General features: G+C 44.9%; 1 protein-coding gene across 3 annotated transcripts in view; it reads right to left on the bottom strand.

The window, feature by feature from the left end:
* The window catches only part of NEURL1 (neuralized E3 ubiquitin protein ligase 1), a 168343-nt gene that overhangs the window by 80785 nt on the left and 68624 nt on the right, over positions 1 to 18934 (bottom strand). The window contains exon 1 of one of the 3 annotated variants that reach the window (XM_064464075.1): positions 11193 to 11542. The exons of 1 other annotated variant lie outside the window; for it this stretch is intronic. In XM_064464075.1, the coding sequence (XP_064320145.1) occupies positions 11193 to 11199 (7 nt within the window). In that variant the 5' untranslated portion in view covers positions 11200 to 11542. Of the gene's footprint in view, positions 1 to 10585; positions 10763 to 11192; positions 11543 to 18934 lie in introns of those variants that run through there. One more of the 3 variants, XM_064464074.1, reaches the window with a different exon arrangement.

The raw sequence follows: 18934 nt of genomic DNA, 5'->3' as shown, positions 1-18934 counted from the left end.
ATTTTAATTTTTATATATATAATTGCACCTGCTTCTCTAAGCCACAGCTCTAAATTATAATTTAATAAGGACCACACTGCATCCCTGACAGATGCTCCTTCCTGCCAGCACAGAGAGAGATGCAGCTGTTGAACTGGAGTCTGCAAATACAGACCTCTGGGCCATGGAGCATTTCCCTGATTAGTTTTCTGCGCCCAAAAGCAGATGTCAATGCATAATCTGAACCTACTGCTGTAAATACAGTACATAGAGGAAAAACCCAAAATATTTGTCATCAAACTGAAGTTGCACAAATCCAAAACTGCTACCAATCTTTATTTTTTTCCCAGAGGGTGCTCTGCAAGATCACTTTTCTGGAGCGCTGAAGTTATTTAAGGTAGCTTGCCCATATTTACACTTCATTACAGCTGCCCACACAATACTACACACCTCCTCCTGCAACGACTGAGCCAGCAGTACCAGGCACATATGTGTCATAAAACTACTGCTTCTGCCACACACTAAATACCAAATGGTTAAAATCTGCCCACGAGAGTTCAGACACAGATTTCCCAAAGCACAGGATTAAGAGAAGGTGGAAAGTGTATATTGTCATGTATTTATAGACAATGAATCTCAAAAGATTGCAGTCACCGTATGCTAAGGAACTTCTCCCTCAAGCAATTGCCTGTACACCAGTCAGTCTGAAGCTGCAGTCAGCTTGGGATGAGACATGACCTGGAGTGCCCCTGAGCAGCTTTGCAGTATGAGGGTTCAGAGAAGAAAGGTCTCTGAAACTGTGGGATAACTCACAAGTGGGTAAAGAGCACTCAGGTAGTCACTTTGCAGATAATAGGATAGAAACATCTTCCAGCAAAATGGCTGGGGTTACCAGATCTCTGGTGAAGAGCATTCATCTCTGAAGAGGTACAGAAGAACAGCAGTCGTCTCTTGCAAACACGCTGAATGACTTTAGCACTCTTTCAAATCTATTTGTAGAACACTTGAAGGATATTTCTTTGCATTTTATCCTTTCTACCACGTGAACAGATAGCCTGAATGTTTTATCCTTCGTATGATAAATGCCACTGCACTTCTGCCTAGGAAGGGTACAGGGAGCTGTAATCCCTGCATCTCCATTTCAGGAATTAATTTCTTACATGACGCAAGATCTTCTACTGCATTCCAAAGACAGCTTTGTCCACTTTCCCACCTAAGCCTGACTGCTAGAAGCCATGCACAGAATAGCATAGGCCAAGGAGGGTAAGATAAATTTACAGTCAGTAACCATCCAAAATCCAAGTGATGAGATACAGACACACAATATCTAGATATTGAATCACTCACCCTTGCTCAAGCAATACAGCCTTGGGCTGGAAAGAAAGGAGACAGGTTGTCCAGGAACCTTGTCACAGCCATGCCACTTGATCAAGGTCTCTTCAGCCAGTTTTTCAAAGCCACTGAGGGGCAGAGGGATTAAAAGTAGGAGGACAGCAACTCCTACCATGCTTCAACTCCATATGCATATGCGATGGACTAGCACCCATCAGGGCTCCTGAACTCACATTCCTCCTAAATACATTGCTTAACTTAGAATCAGAAGACAAGAAGGCAGCACAAGTGATGGTCTCTTTCCCTTTTGAGATGAAAAATCAGAAAGTGGCTCTGAACTAGTTTAGGGTAACCAGAAAATAAATTGAGCCATTTTCCTTTTCCAAGTTACATGAAATTCACAGCATCAGTAATGCCTTTGTAAAAGGAATTAGATTCTTAAGGCTCTATTTTATATTTGATAATCTGATTCTATTTGGTGTGCAAAGACACAAGTCATTTTGATCTAGGATGCTTCAGTACATTATAGGCACCCATATATTTCTATCTTCCAGAGAGACTTTTCTTTTAACTTTTTTTTTAATCTCAGTCTCTTTGTAAGCTGCTATTTTTTTAACCTTTGAAAAATACTGATTCTTAACAATCCTTATGTCTCCAGTCAGTCTCCCAACAGCCCTAGAGAAAAGTAAGGTTTTATTTAAAGTACTTTTAGTTGAGTCAGTGAATATTAGAGATAGACAAATCAGAGCTGAAGTTGTAGCTTCCAAAAATCTTCCCCCAAAAGCCCTTTCCCTTCTCCTTCTTCCTCCCAAAAGCTAAAGTGAATGAAACATTTCTGTCTGTCTGTCTTCTGACTGAAAGCCTGACCTGTGCAACAGAACCTAAAATTCAGGATTCATTTCATTCCAACACCGTATCCCCAACACCCTTGCCACCAATTTGCCATTTGGCCAGTTTTCTAACGTTTAGCTTCTCCAAACAAGAAAAAGTAAAATCATGGAGCCATTTCCCTTAAGCAAAAAATGTTTACCAGAAATCTTTACTTCACAGCAGCAACCAACCTACAGTGCACATTGCATTTACGCCAGAGCTGTGACGAATGCCTGTTGAGCTGCAGCACTTAAACCACTTGCATTTTAAACAGCAGATTGCCAAGTGATGTTAATTATTTGGGAGGTCTCTGCTCCTAGAAACATAAACATTTCTTTTTATACTGATCACATTTTCTTTTCCATGTGGGGCTTCCAGCAGAGACTGAAATTAAAATGGCTTCTTTGTGTGCTACGGCGTGGTTTATGGCTCTATTCCCCTTCTAGGCTTGCAAGCAGCGGGTAGCATCGCACCGGGGCCCTGCACAGCACCTTCTCCATCTTTGCTTTGCAGGTGGAAACCTCTCCACAGGTGAGAGAGCTCTCCCAGGCTCAAACACATCCACCCTCCTTGAGGCTACGCAGCTTCCCCCTGGCTGATAACACAGGTCTGGGACTTGCAACAGCCTGAGGATCACTTGAACTTCATAAAGCGAGCCAAGGGCTTGGTTGCTAGGATGCACCACAGGGAACAGAAGAGGAATAGGCTCTTGCAAAAGTCAGAGTCAAAAAAAACCCAACCTCCAGACCTGCCAAGGTGCAACTCAAACACGGGCACCTGCTTCCTTCAGACCGCCTCCTGGTTCAATGGGCACTGCTTTTGAGGTTGCAGCCTCAGTGCCTGAGCTCTGCTTATGCCAGGCCACAAGCCTCACAGTTCCTTGAAACACACGTTTTCAGTCCTGCCCTGCTATCTCACATCAGGTTCTGCTTTCGCTGACAAGTCTATTGGCCAAAAGCTCCCAATGTTGTACCCACGCAGTGCCACACGGCTGCACGCCAAGGTGAATCACAGAGGAAATATGGCAGCATCAGCCAGAGAAAGTTTCATGAAATCGCAGCAAACAAACCAAAGGCTTTACCCTACAGCGAGACTAAAGCTGACATTTTCAGAGCCCCATTGAGCCATCTGCAAGTCAGCCAAGGGCACTTCCACTTCACAGCTCTGTGTGCTTCAATCCATAAGGATTTCTCTCCAAAGGTAGTCAAAGATGGGAACAGCCTCTGCTATCCAGACCTTTTATAAAGAAGTCACTGAACATCCCTCCTTCCTGGGCCAAGTGTTGGTTCCTCTACTGTTCTCCGGACTTCATCAACAAAGCCTGATGTAAGCAACTTCTTGAGCCCTGGGTGCTAAACCAGCATCTCTGTGCAGGCCACCTCATGTGGACCAGCATCACACAGACCCTGTGCAGAACTGCCATATTAGGTAAAACGTGAAGGGGCAAATTCAGACCATGGATACTTAGTGTTTCTTGACCCCCCCATGCTTCCCCTCTGTATTAGGGTGTATTTCCTAGTATAGGCAGAAAAGGATGTAAACCAAACCACAAAAAGAAGCTGATTTTCATAGCAAGGGACCTTGCTTTATCACAAAAGCTTCTCATAAAAAAGTGATTTTTAATTTGAGGGAGACAGCAAGAACTCCAGATTTCTGCTGATGCTGGCTGTTGGAAGGGAGGCAACCAGGAGCACACTGTTTACATTCTGTTCCATGTTTATTAATATATAGGGCTTTTATTATATCCCCTTCTTACTATTTTCTTTTTTTCTTTAAAATAAAAGTGCTATCAACATTTCTAACAGGAGAAATATATTCATGCATCCCAGAAATTACCATGGCGTTCTCTGAGCCCACCCCCTTTGCTGTGCTGTTGGACCCATGGTAAAACTAAGATAAACCAAAGGACTCATCTCCCCAGTCCCACCAAATGCAGCCATCTTGAATGTTGTTTTTAATGCCAATGAATTACAGTGTCCCTTCAAGAGACAATCAAGGACAGAGTCAAGGAACAGAAATACCAGTGAGAATAACTTGACAAGAGCCACAGAGCAGGCAGTTCCAACTCATTTTGGACCAGCTTCACTGAGATAAATATGTTTTCAAAGCAAAACACTACGCTTTAGAGGGGGATAGATGGGGAGAAAAACAAACGGACAGCATCACTAATGGGGATTAACCCTAGAGCAAAGCACAGCGAAAGGCAGGGCTGCAGCATATGTTCTGACCGTGGGCACTCCTACCACAAGGCTTGTGGCTGGCAGCCACACTCCTATTTAGCCTCTGGGAGACAAGATCTCTTCTGACCTCCAGCTTGGTACACTGCTGTACCATCAGTAACCCCTGCCAGTTCCCAAGGGCAATTGATCAGGATCAATTCTTTGCTTTTACTTTCCAGGAAACTCCCTTTCCTTTAGGTTTATCTTTTTTAGATCAATCTCAATGCAACCCTCTGCACGTATGGATCTCATTTATGTAAATTTCCTTAATAAAAAGAAAGCAGGCCTATCAATTTTGAGATTATATGCCTAGAGACTGCCTCTTCTTGATTCCTGCTGCATGTCAGGAATGGTAATTGTGTTTGTTTTTCAAATTTATTTTATACTATTAACAATATGAATCCTCTGGCTGTGGGAGCACTTGTTTTGATTAAGCATGCAAATGGTTCCTGGGACATGTCAGGGGATCCTACAAACCTTCCCGAAGAGACACCTGCTACCTCTAAATTGATTGAATGATAGCTAAACATACCATCCATAATTCTTAAGAAAATAAGAGTTAAGTAACAAAGAGGTGAAGAAGTATCAGAGGTAAGAACACTTCCACGTCAAGAAGGGAGAGGATCAAAGAGGAGACAAATAAGACAACAAAATCTGACAAACATTCAGTCCCTAGACCCCACCAGAGCAGAGCATTAAATCAACAGAGAGAAGCTAACAGGAAAATGCCATGAAAGCAAAGGACAAAATGAGAACAGGGACTCTCTGCTCTCACCACTTGTAGCAAGACCCCTACAGTCAAATACTGCCACAACGAATGAATGCTTTTCACAATAAATAGAACAGTTTTCAAGTATAAATGTGGTTACCATAAAATCTCTATGTATGGAGGTACTACACACTTCATTTTCAGAAGTGTTGACAGCAGTAAATACACTTTACTATCAGTCACCTTGGGACACTGGCAGGTGACCCACAGGTCAGACGCATGAACTGAAATAATCTCTGGGAGCCCCACTTTTAGCAAATGCCAGCACTGCTTTGGCACCCTGCCCAGGGTCTTCTGCACCAGTTAATCCAACCCTGAGCAGGATTAACTTCTCATACACACACACACACCAATTCACTCTCAGGGTTATACACCAATCGTGCTGAAAGCAGAGTGAGTTTAGAAAGAGCCTTTTCTCCCTAGTCTCGTATCAGTTCTCAACAAGCAGCTGCCTGCAGAATATAGGAGATGTTAACCCCCTTGTGAGGCTGATCCCATCACCAGTCACTCCATCAAATGAGAAGTTACCCCAAAATCTAAACAATAACTTAGATAAGAATACAAAGTAATACAAATTTGCAAAGAAATCTCACTAACATGAGATAAACGTTGTCAGGTCTTAATTATTTTCGCTACTGTTTCCTATTTCTTCTGGGATATTTGCAGTTTTAATGAGGTGTAAGAAGTTGGGAATTATTAAACTGGAAGGTGTGCACAGCAGCGTGCATTTGAGTACAATTCTGTTTAGTGATATTAACTGCAAGGGTGAAATGCAATATTTGAAACCGTTATTGCAGTATAGGCAAGGAATACACAGAGCGAGGGGAAAAAAGCGTGGGGCTGATTTCAGCACTTGCATATAGATATACCATTCACTACGCTATAAGGAATTAAAAGAAAGCTAAAAATAGACCTCTATTGTGCAAAGTAAGAATAAATGAAGTTGTATCCATAGCTATTTTACACTAGGGAAATGGCCTCCACACTCTGCTGTTCCCCAAAGCCCTACAACAGCAGCTCAGCAGCTCTCACTAGGGCTGAGGCCTTCCACGCTGCACCCAAATATCCTGTACCTCTTGCCAACACATGTAAGCAAGACCCAGAAATTCTTCTCTGGGAGAACAAAACGTGGAGGAAGGACAATGCCAGTGCTTCACACCTCCTTTGCACAGGAATAAATGACCAGCCAGGTGCAAGGAAGTCTATGCAAAATAAGATCCCGATGAAATGGGAAATGAATCCAGAGAGCCACACAAAAGCCTGTTGCCATGCGGCATGGATGGAGTCCTGCTACACCACAACTCCTGCTTCTTTCTCCCTTGTTGCAGCACAACCACGCAGCTGTGGCTGCATTGCTCACCAGGCCTATATACATGTGGTAAGGGGAAAATCCAGCCATGCACAATACTTACGTGGGCCTCTATATACCCCACACAAAGACACACGAACCATTATTTATATTGTATCACAACTTACATAGCACCATCTGCAAGCAGCTTAAAAACTCAGCCATACAAACTGAAAATCCATCTGTCAATCAGTACTGCTTCCCAGGCTAAAAAGCTGACGTGCTCTCACTAGGGACTTCTTTGCAATTACATTGATGTCATACAATTACAATTTGGAAAATGTGGCACAAGATACCTTTTTCCCTGCTCCTTATAAAAATTATTCTTCCGCAGAACACTGATGAATGCCTGTGACATGTGAGTAATTAAAGCAAAAATAAAACAAAGCTCTGCAATGAGGGACTTATTAGTAATTATGACTTGTAGGAAGGAAGGTTATTGAGCAAATGTGCAGGTACACACAGACACACATAGGCCCTGCACATGAATTAATCCACTGTGGGCACTCTAGCTAGTCAAAAGCCCTCTGAAGAGGCGTGCACATGTTAATCAGTAACCTCTGCATCTCTACATACACTGAATCCCTCTCCTAGCACAGTGCAGCAGCTTCCTTGGCTAAGCCATCACTTTATCTGAGTGAAAGAAATAAAAAATATTCAGGGCTTTCTTTCTCACACAGAAACTCCTGATTTTGGGCCCCTAAAATTAAGAATAGGGTCTTCCGCAAATAGCATCTCACTCATAGCCATAAGGAAGAATTAAAAACTAATGCAGCAGCTGAGTGTTGAATCAAATGCATAACAAGAACATCCATATTATGACATATGCATCTATTAGAGATATGTTTGAAGCATGATTAGCTAGGAAGTAATAATATAAATATTTAGTAAGCTCTGCCTATGCTATAGGAATACCATGGTACAGTGTCATTCTTGAAGACACTAGCCTCAGATGAACCACAAGCAACCATATTAACATTTTCTGGTTTAAATATTGTTAAAGTAAACACCCACATGTATAGATACTACTTTTAAAATAGCACATAAACATCCTGTTCATCAAGGTTGTGTTACCTTTGATCTTCCTATTTTGACTTCTCTTTGCATGGAGAGCTCTGGAAAGTACCCCAGGACTTCTGTGGATGGCAGCGAGAAAGGGAGGGGGAACAGGGACGAGGAGCAGAGGCCACCACGGTGCCAAGCGCAGGGACATAGATGAAGACTGCGCAAGGGTGCTTTGGCAGCGTATGCTGTTTCACAGAGAAGAAGATTGACCAGCTCCCATGTCCCAACATACCAAGCCATCAGATATCCCCTTTCAAAAATAGAGGTCCTGCCTTTCGAGGCACATGCCCATTGGGGTTTGTTTGCTAGCAAGGAACGATGTCGGAGGTGGGTCTCTCCCAAGAAGCTCAGGCAACTGATGCTTCGGTGCCCTTGGTTCAAAGCTTATTATTCCTCCCAGTCACATCAGGTGGGAAACTTTCCTTCAGGTGACTTCAGGGCCCATTTAGCCCACCAACTCCATCGTTAGGCCAGACTAGTGTGGCTCTCCTGCCCTGCCACTGTATCAGTGGGAAAGCAGCATTTTCACTCAAGGAGATGCCTGCCCATGCAAGCATGCCTGTAGCTCACCAGATGGCTCAAATAGGATTGACACAGCACTGGCTTACTGGGCTTCACACAGTAACCCCAAGAGCAGTGCAGGTCCAGGGACATCCAGTGTCACCACCACCAACCACCATCCGTAAGCATCATGCTTCACCCACCCACGGCCTTCCCTGGGCCAAAGGATGCTGAGACTCCTCTGCCTGGCAAGAATGCTGCGTGACTTGACTTTGCTGCTTGAAAGCAGATCTGTGGGTGAAAGAGGGTAAAATGATGCCAGGTGCTCCTCATCATGATAGACTGTGTATGACTACACCTGACTGCTATAAACCTCTATCCTTAAGTCAGGGCGTCCACAGTTTTTAAACATCATCACCCTGATTTTATGCTTTTTTTGAAAGGATGTCTCCCTCGTGATCTACTTCAGTAGCTTTTATCTCAATCTACTTTTCTGACCCTGCCAAGGTCAGAGTGGGCCCCGGAGGAGGCAGGGACCCAGCACACCACTCTGGGCACACATCTCAGAAAAACTGGCTGCCTCCCCAGGACCAGGCTCAGCAGAGCCACAAGCAGCCAGCCCGTGCAGTATCTCCCCATGTGAGCTAATTTTCAGCGAGGTTAAATTACTTAGGTACTTGTGAAAATCCCAGCCCATCCTTGCAACACAGAGAGGTTACCAGAAATGTCTGGAGGACATGAATTTATGCTCTACCTGAGCTTTCTAAAAACAAAGTATGTCAGCAGCCCCCAGGGCTGTCAATACTACTCCTTTCAGTATCATCACATTTATTTCCAATTATACTTCAGAGAAATGGATAAGGTTTCAGTTCTCTTTCCCCAGCTATTTTGAGACACATCTGAAACTGAAATAATCAACAGAAAGATGGAACTGGAAGCACGGTAGCCACAGACAAACCACAAGTGCAGATGCAGTCTATTTCTGTTAAATGTGCTTTGTTGCATGACTTTTTATTATTTATTTTTTTTATAATATAACACATGGCCTTTTTTTTTTTAAAGCATCGCTGGGCTAAACACAGCAGTGCATCACCTCTGATTAGAATACAGCCTGTAGTCCCTCTGTATGAAGAGGGGAATTTGACAGAGTTAATTACCCATATCTCCTCATTAGTTTCCCTCTCCCAACAAAATTAAAATTAAGGAGAAGCATGCTCGCTGGAGTAGAATTGCTGAAAGGCAGAAGTTGCAGGATTACTGTGCAGTGCGCTGCCGGCTGCAGGCAGGAGAAAGCCCCAGCGGGAATGCCAAGTCCCTGGCACACACAGGAAACATACATAGCTATTATTCTTTCCCAGCCAGGTTTTTTCAAATTCATTCAAATAATGCTTCAAAGGGGAAAAGACACTTACAATCGCAAGACAACAACCAGACCTCTTTTTCTATGTTAACCTGTCAGTACTGTTATTCCACATATTGCAAGTGTATCATGAGAAAAGAAGTAAGGTCAGACCACAGATGAAACTTCTGAACACAAACACTGAACAAATAAAAAACTCTACTGGGACATGCTTGCTAAATATCTTTAGGTAGAAAATCATCTACTTTCTAACTCTGTCCATTTGTTCCTTAAACTGTAAGGTTTGGACTTGGTGGAAAATATTAAAATAATCAGGACTGTAATGTGAATACCCACAGCCTAAGCCTATGTGTCTCATGCCCCTCTATTCAAGAAAGGATACAAGCTACTCCAGGCGCATCCAATGCTTTACCTGTGTCTTTCATACACATATTTGCTATTGTAACAAGGAAGCGTCTCTGAAAATACACTCACACTGCACTGAACATACTAAGTCAAAGTTAAACAGAACATTTCAGGGCATAGGTAAGTTTAATATTAAGGAGTGCAATACTCTCACAGAAGTATTTATGGTGTGAAATTTGCGCAGACAGGGACATGGCTAGCATCGCACGTTGCCCACAGATTCAAATTCTGTTTTAAGGTTGGCCTGTGTGGGATATTCCAGACCCTTTCCAGCTCTCCCCCGCTTTACATTACCCAGCAAGCGCAGACAGCATGCTGCACTTCACAGCTTCGTCTTCGTCTAGAATCAGTCAGTTCAAACCAACGCTCATTCCAAACCGTATCAGTTTAAAACGAAGTAAACCTGAATTTATGTTAAGAAGAAACTGCTGGTGCAAAGGAAGGATAAGGTGGCTGTTTTGGGAGCCTACCAAGGCACCTTCCAGTAACCTTTACCATCGCTTAGCTGATTTTTCCCGGGTGGGAGCTGTCGGGCAGCGCAGTTACTTCCCCTCCGCCCCCGACACCTCGGCAGGCCCGCCAGCGCCGCTCCGGCAGGTATTTGTCCCCCACCCCCGGCCCGGGCGGCCGCGCCGGCAGCGGGATGCTCCGGGGGGACGAGCCGGGCAGAGCCCGCGCCCCCGCCGCCCCCTCCCGCTCCCTCCGCGGCCGACGGGCGGCGGCGGGTCGGTCCTTACCGTAGAGGAGGCTCCTCGTCACCTGCCCCCCCATGGCGGCGCGGCGCGGCGGGGCACGGCGGGGCACGGCGGCTCCCTGCGCGCCCGCAGCCCCCGGCCCGCGCGGGACCGGCCGCCCCGCGCCCGCCGCCGCCGCCCGCTCCGCGCCTCCTGCCGCGGCACCGGCCCTAGGAGCTGTCACGTTTATTTACATAAGAAGGAGGAGACTTCGCGGCTTCCTGAAATAGCTGCCGGCGTTTCATCGATGCAGCGTGTGTGTCGTGTCGTGTGTGTGTCCCCCCCCCGCCCCACTCACGCACACACAGTCCCACAGCGCAGAACGCAGCGGGCAAAAGCATCCACGCGCGATGCCCCGGCGCCGTGCGCTGCTGGAGGGGTGAAAAACCGGCGGTACCCGGCTCCCTACCCCGGCTCCCCGGCCACGCTAAGGACAAAGCAGGGGGCACTGCCAACTCCACTGAAAAAAAAAACAAAAAACATTAAGGACTCATTTATAAAATACTTTGGCCATTTGAAACTTTCGCTACCCAGTGGTTTGGTATCCTAGCGCAAAGCCCCAGAATAAATTAGAATGGAGAAAAAGAAAAAAAAGAGAAAAAATTATTACCAGACATCACCGCACCAGAGTCTTCAAACGGCCTCTGCTGGTTAATTATTAATTATTAAATAGCAAAGAAGAAGTGCTTGCGATGCAGAATGGTTCGCCAAGGACTGTAATAATAAAAACATTACCCCCCGTAAACTCTTTTGTGCGAGGCTTGCATGCTCAGCCCAGATACAATGCTTCCTGCTCTCCAGCTCATTACCTCTGCTGATGGATAATGGCCAGCGTTATTAAAAGCAGGGGGATGCCGAGGGTGGTGCAGGGAGGTGCGCCGGGTACCAGCAGCCAGGGTTGGTCCCTCAGTTGCTCTCTGCACCCCACAGTTCATGCAGGAGCTTTCTCATTCCCTCCTCACCATCTCCAGCATTGCACACCTCCCTGCATCTCTCTTGTCCAATGCTCTGAGGGTAGATTAACAGAGCAGGCACCAAGCTGCCACAGCTGGCCACGGTACATCCCAGCTGGCTTGTTTAAAACTAGCTCATGCATCTTCATGCTACGCTGCCTTTGCTCCTCACTCTGCAAAGGAGCGGGAGTCAAACTTATCCAGCCGCAAATGCAGCTCTGCCTCCCAACTCTTACCATGATGCTGGGCAAATCCTGCCATCCCACTGCCTCGACTGCCACCAGAAAAATGGGAAATAAGGTTTTCTCTTGCTTGTGATGTAAGGGTTATTGCTTGGGATGGCTGGGTGCTGAGGTGTCAGCACTTCTGGGGGGAAAAAAAAGAAAAAGCGAAAAAAGCCCAAGCCAAAAAGCACAGTCAGGGTGTTTGCACTAACGCTGTGTGTGTGAGGAGAGCTGTGCCCAGCATTTCCAACCTGCAAGAGGAACCTCTCCCAACCCCGCCAGCAGCAGGCAGGCACTACCACCAGCTCACCCACTGGTTCCTGCCTGCCCAGCCAAGGAGACTCGCACACGGACACCAGAGCCAAGCAGCAGCTCGTCCCTAGCTGAGCAGCACACAGGCAGTGCTCTGCTCTTCCCTGCCCGAAGTCTCACTCTGCAGAGCTTACGGCAGCTTCTTGGCAGAAGACTCTTCTCTTTTTTTTTTTTTTTCCCTTCTATCTTTCTCCCCTCCCCGCACAGACGCTGTTGCACTTACAGCAGCAGCGGTGCAAGGTGAGGACACGTCCCCAGGAGCACCGCAGCGTGACCCCAGCATGCTGATGGGTGCAGGACATCTCTTGGGTCACACCAACCCATCACAGCACCCTGCTCTGCTCACACACCACTGGGGACCCACGGATGCCACAAGGACACCGCCGGTTTCATCTCCTGGTGGACGGCCCACCCGCGCCAGCTGACAGCAAAGGGTCCAGGCGCTTACATCATCAACTACCATGTTTCACTTGAAGGAATGAAGATTGACATGGACATTCAACCCCAAATTTGCTCCCTCAGTTTCTCATTTCAGCTCTGCTTTCCATCCTTACCTTAATCTTGCTACAGCTCTGTGAATAATTGACTTCTTGGTTCACTGCCTCAACCAAGAGATGCTAGAAAAAAAATATAATTTCTTGTTGGCCCAAAACTGAATGCTTTGTGCGTCTCACTGAACAAAATGTTTCTTTAACTCAAAATGAAACATTTTATTTTCAGAGTTATTTTTACCTCATTTTTTCAAGTTATGGTCATTGAATCCAGCTCTGAATTGATGTCTTTAAAAAGCCATTATGCCCTTTGTTTTGAATATACCAAAAGGAAAATTTTGAATTGTTATCTTTTCAGATTATTTTATTTTTTGCAATTTATTGGCTTTGTTTGTTTGTCTGAGGGGGAGAGTAGAGCGGGCAGACTGCCAGAATGAGTCATCTTGCTTGGCAGAAAATTATAAACAATTTCAATTGATTTAAAAATCACTTAAAAATTTACTTTAAAATGTTTTTCAGAAAAAATCCAGCATCCCGTCCCTGAACTTCCCTCACTGCTGTGGAGCATCTCCCAGGGGACGCAGCCCCACAGAGCCATCCATGGGAGTCAAACAGCCTGTCCACCCTGCTCCGTGATAATTCCTCGAGGATTATTTGCCATAAGGCAAATCTTTCCTTCACAGCCGTGTCACATTGGAACACTTACTCCTGATTTGTTCTTATCACCTCCAAGTCCATTTCAGACCTTGCCCTTTTCTGAATTTCTCTTCAGTCTTTCGTGTTTCTGATTTTTCTCTAGACATAAAGAAAACTTATCTACACCCCTGTTCCTATTTTACAGTTCTCTCTGCCGATACCCTCTAGATCCCCTTGGGGTTTTTCTTTGCCCTTGCCAATACAGGCAAGGCCTCCCATTTTGGCATCAAGTATAAAAATCAATATCATCACCATTTGGGCTCCCTTCTAAATCACTGACAAAGGTATTAGGGCTAGACCAAACAGAAACCCAGCCCCTAAATCCATTCCCATTCGTGAACAGCATCCAGCAAACTCTGGCCAAGCAGCAGTGCTGCTGTCCAAGCCAGGAGGAATCTGCTGCAGCAGTATTTTGAGGCAGTGTCTGATCTTGCTAAATATACTTATTAACTGCAAGAGTAGGATGCTGAGGCTGCAGAGGACTTCTGTAAATAGATTCACAGTCATCAGGCTGTGTAATAGACTAAAACCTTGGATCTTTCCAAGCGCCCTTGAGCAGACAACAGGGCACCTCTCCCACCCTTCCCAGGATAAAATCCCCAGCCCTGGGCATTGGGCAGCAGGTTTTGAGCATTTGCATTGCTTCCCTGGTGTCCTGGTCACAATGCTAGCAGTCAGCAAGGAGGATGCTGGAGACCCACCATGGTCCACCATGGGAAAAGACATCCCAATGTAGCCTAACAGCCCATTTCACCCTGACTGATGAAAAGCAGCAGAGATGCATGCAGGGAATCACAGTGGAGAAAGCCAGCTCTGCAGAGTCCTACCTTGTACAGGAGGAGACAGTAAAAGGTACAGAGAGACAGGGAAGGAGAGGATGAAAAATCCATCTCATGGAGATCAAGGATATGATTATACATATGCACAGGCCAGGCCAGGAAAATGAAATCCCAGTTCATGTAAGCCTCATGCAGCTAAAACTCTTTCAGGACTGGATGTGGCCCAATGGAGAACTGGAGTTTACTATTCATAAGCAAGACAAAACAAGCAATAAAAACCTCTCTTGATGAGTGTTTCACCCACCTCAAAAGAGCTGCAGGTAGAGACATCCCACCAAGAAATGGTCCAAAAAGTTTCTTTGAATATCAATATGGGGAAAAGGAAGAAACTGTGGAAATCAATCTGATATTTGCCAGGGACAGGGAATTTTCTGTTAATGATTTTTGTGTCTAAAAATTTGCCGTCAATTTCTCTATTACCAGTTGGACTTGACTTTATGGCAACAAACAGATTGACTAGAAATTGCCCTTTTTCAGTCGATACAGTAGCTCTCAGCAAACAGCTGGAGATCATCTAGGAAAATGGAATGATTTAGGGGAACACATTCCTCAGGTCCTTTTTTCAGCATGAGTCTCTGACTGCTATTAGGGGTGAAACTTCACCTGTACAGAAAACAGACTTCCTCCAGGAACCTCTGCCACTGTAACTCCAGAGGAAAAACAATGTTCTCAACAGGAAAGCATCCAAGAGAAAACGTCTCACCAGCATGCGCTACTGCACAAGAAATAGGGACCAGAGCTAGGAAATCTTGCATTCTATGCAGCCTTTTAACATTAATTTATTGCCATTAATGGAGGAGCCTTAGACAAAAAACATGTCTCTGCTTTCAATTCTTTATCTGTAATGCAAAGATACAGATTCTGCCCTAGCAAAAGGTATGCTGAGCAGTTGCCGTTTGTGCAGCCATTTGAGAATATAACGAGCTATGTCATTATTAAGCCTTATTATAAAGCTGCAGCTCTGGATGAAAGCCAAATCCCAATTTGTAAGTCAAAAGAAATTCAAAATTATGGCTGAAATTCTTTAAATCAAAATCACCACTCATACCTACAAACTACAGTACTGTGACCATTAACCCAGCAGCTCAGTTATCCCAGTACAATTCTCTGCAGGCAGAGAAGGAAGGGGAATTTAAGGACAGGGAAAATCTTTAGGCTGAATATCCACCTCACATTTGCACTCAGCATAAATGAGACATCAGTTGCGTTTGCTTTGGTGACAGGAGCTGCAGCGGCGCAGCAGTAAATGCTGCCTCTTGGTCGGGCAATGAAGACGTCAGCGAGGTGTGGTAATGGATGTCCAGGATGTGAAGTGACTCAGTGAAGGAGACACAACAGCAATAGGAAAGCCTGAGGTTTCATGTCACTGCTTGGAAGCTGCAACCCTTGTTCACGCAAAGCCAAAGCTGCCATGGACATCCCAGGCTTAACTCTGAACCTGCCCATGCTCTGCATTTTATCATAACCTCCCTGTGCGACTGTCTGTGGGAATGGAAGAGGGGAATAGCAGTGCTGGAGAGGGGCAGGAGGCTGAGCAATGAGGAGGATTTCCAAGGCCAGGAACTGAACTGACCTCAGGCCAAATTGCACAAGGTTTTTCCATCAGCATGCAAATGCTTACAAGGACCCACTGGATGCTGGGTTTATCTTCAAAGACCAGACTGGGTGCATAAAGGTGTCAGGAAAGAAATTAATGCCCCAAGAGTGCCCCTTTCCTTCTTGAAAACTTTTGGGATAATATATTGAGAAAACTCTGTGGGACAGTAGAAGGTAGCAAAGACTGGAAATGACAGAACTCCACGTATGATGTGCCTTGTAATAAAGCATTGTGTTGGGCTAACCAGTGTTCTGAAAAGTGGCTTTTAGATGATACAGAAAAACTGTGCATGCTTTGACAATATCCTCTGGAATCTGCCAAAAGCCCATTCCCAAGGGAAGGCATCATGCTGTGCATGACACCAGCTACGCCTTCGAATGCCTCCAGTCCTCACCTTCATTTATCTGCTAAATTAACATTAATAGCTTAGCCTCTCACTGCCATTTCAGACTAACTCTTCAAGCACAACAAGATTCAAAAGAATCTTAGGCCTATCCAAATGTAATGGAAAATCAAGACAAAAGCATCACACTAGAAGAAACATTCTAATTTTTAAAAAAAATGCTGATTTATAACACTTGCCTAATGAAGCTCACTTTTGCATTCCGAACAAGCATAAGAACCAGAAAGAAAACTACAGTTTCTATCTTCAAGCAAAGATTTTCTTTAGTCTCATGTGAATATCTTTATTTTTACTCTGACTAGAGACACACCACGATGACAGCATGGCAGGACTGAGAAATCCATTATTCCAAGCCCAGTTCTGTGGCTATTAAATGTTTGGAAACTTCGAACAGTACCATCCCATGTGATAAGGCACTACAACTGCCTTCAGTAACAAAAGCATAGTATTTTTCCACACAGAGCTACAGGGAATACTGGTACAATATATATATTTTTTTATGCAAGTAGCTGATTCACACTTTATTGTAGGCAACATCCAAACTCTGCAGTGAAAAATGAAATTACCAGCTGGAATCATCAGCATTTTTATGGCATTTTCCCTTCAACATGTGACTGCTGAGCAAACACCACATTTGTTTTCACAATATTCCTGTAGGAAGAGGTAAGGTCTCTGCCTGAGCTGGAGAAGCATATTCTGCATTTTTGCAAAAAGTTAATCTTATGAGCAACAGGTTAGTTCAGTCTAACAATCTTCATTCAATGCCCTCTGGAAAGAGCACAGGCAGGAGCTCTGTGAAACCAAAGAGGTAAATAAGGTAATCAGGGAGCACCGGCACCCGGGTACGAATGAAGGTTAGATAGACAACTTTCACTCCAGCATGTGCGAGCTTCTGAGAACTTGACTTTGTAATCTTAATAACGTTCCCTTGGCATAGAAATGTAATTTCTAAAGATTTTTCTTAGCAAATACAATGACAGAAGAGAATAACCTCTGTGTTTCCCGTCCCACCCTTTCTGAGAAAAGCCTCTCACTTGCATGCACTGGCGTTTGTAACCAAGCAAGGCACCATATGTTTGTGATGTAAATATTAGCCTAGCAGAGAAACACCTTTTTATGACCCTGTTGAAAGTCCCTCAGAGAGGGTGGCGAAGGGCAGCAGGGCCCAAATAAACTTTCTGGGCTGGCAAGATTGGCAGGCAGGACCATGCCACACGTTTACAAGACAATGTACCCCACCATGTGTGCCCACACAAGGTTTCAGTCTGCGCTTGGAAAGGCTCCTGTGGTCGTAGAGGAAAGTCCCCGATCACCTCCCAGGACTGGCTCTCCATGCACCCCTTCTCACCCCAAAACTTCCCTGACTCCTGCTACAGGGCCACCCTATAGGAAATGGGATTTATTTACAAAACTTGCCCTTACAGGGCTGCTTTTGCAAGCTCTCTTACATTAGACTCCAAGGAACCAAAGGAGCTGGAGGTCAAATACTCCAAGGGCAAAACGCACAGCAAGGGTGAATTTTCCAGCTGAGGCAAGATGAATCTTGCAGGTGTAAATACAAAACAAATCATGTAACGTGCATTACATGTGTTGCCCTTTCCTACTCCCTCTGTTCATCTGCTGCTCACCCTTCTCCAGTCTCCTGCTCTCCTGCACCACATACTGCTGTCTTATACCTCCCCACCTTGGACTCTTCGTGGCTTTCCAAGTTTTACCTGAAATTCACCCTTCCTCCCTTGTTATATCTTTTAACTCATTTCTTCTATAACAGAAAAGACACTTTTAATGTCTTTTAATGACATGTAACTCAGTTTCACAAAAGTATGATGAAAGATCACGAGCCAGATGGAGTAGACTGGGGGCAGTTATTATTGGAATGAGAAATGAGTTTTAGTTCTTCAGCTCAGGAAAAGAGGCTTTAATCAGTACAAAAATCAGAGCTTTACCTTCACAAAACGCCACTTGTTTTGGACCTACTTTATCAAAGCACAAAGCAGATGAACACAAAATGCTAATACTGTACTCAGTAGAGCAATGGTCGTTTCCCTTCCAGCCACCCCTCCAGCTGACATCCCCATTTCCAGGAGGAGGGATCAGAGATCAGGACATGAGCTTCATAAAATTACCAAACGCAGAAGAATGTCTGTATGCCTGGGATCTAAACCATGCTAACATATTCATCACTACAGTATCTAGACTGGGTGTCTCTGACCTACCACAGCTTCTTCTGATCTGCTGCAAACTTTCGCAAAATAAAACAACGCTGCCCCTGCCATTGTGTTCTCTTCCTCCCATACACCATGCCTCCAATCCAAAGGTCTTATTCACTTCTCTTTCCTCCCTCCCCCATTCTTTGTCTCAGCATCCTCTTCTGTGCCGCCCACACACTTGGAGAGCAGAGAGCAGACCAATCTGGCAGGCTCAAATAACAACAAAAAAAAAAAGGGAAGAAAAAGAAAAAAGAAGTTTTCTGGCCTAGAAGACTTTTCTGTATTTTTATCTGGAAGCAGCAATCAAATCTCTTTTCCTTTCACCAGGAACCAAAGGGAATGGCAATGGCTCCCAAGGTCTCATGTTCTCACAAATTAACCCTAACAAAAATGAGGGGTAAAGGCTGGCATTTCTTCCTGACACACAGGCACCTCTGAACATGAACCTTAAGCTTATTTTTAACCATCCCTTCTTCCAGCACCAAGTACCAATCAAAAATATCCATTTTTACAAGGTTGGGATTGATTAGTAAGTTTTCTTGTTTGCTTTTCTTAAAAAGGGCTGAGGACAATCTCTGCTGCCTAGAAGCTCATTAACCAGCCAGGCGATTATCGGCGCTTCAGGGA

This window comes from Phalacrocorax carbo, chromosome 12 (genome assembly GCF_963921805.1).
Source record: "Phalacrocorax carbo chromosome 12, bPhaCar2.1, whole genome shotgun sequence".
In the NCBI taxonomy this organism is placed as follows: Eukaryota; Metazoa; Chordata; class Aves; order Suliformes; family Phalacrocoracidae; genus Phalacrocorax; species Phalacrocorax carbo.
The sequence above is the reverse complement of the archived record's forward strand: the minus strand, read 5'-3'. Positions and strand labels throughout refer to the sequence as shown.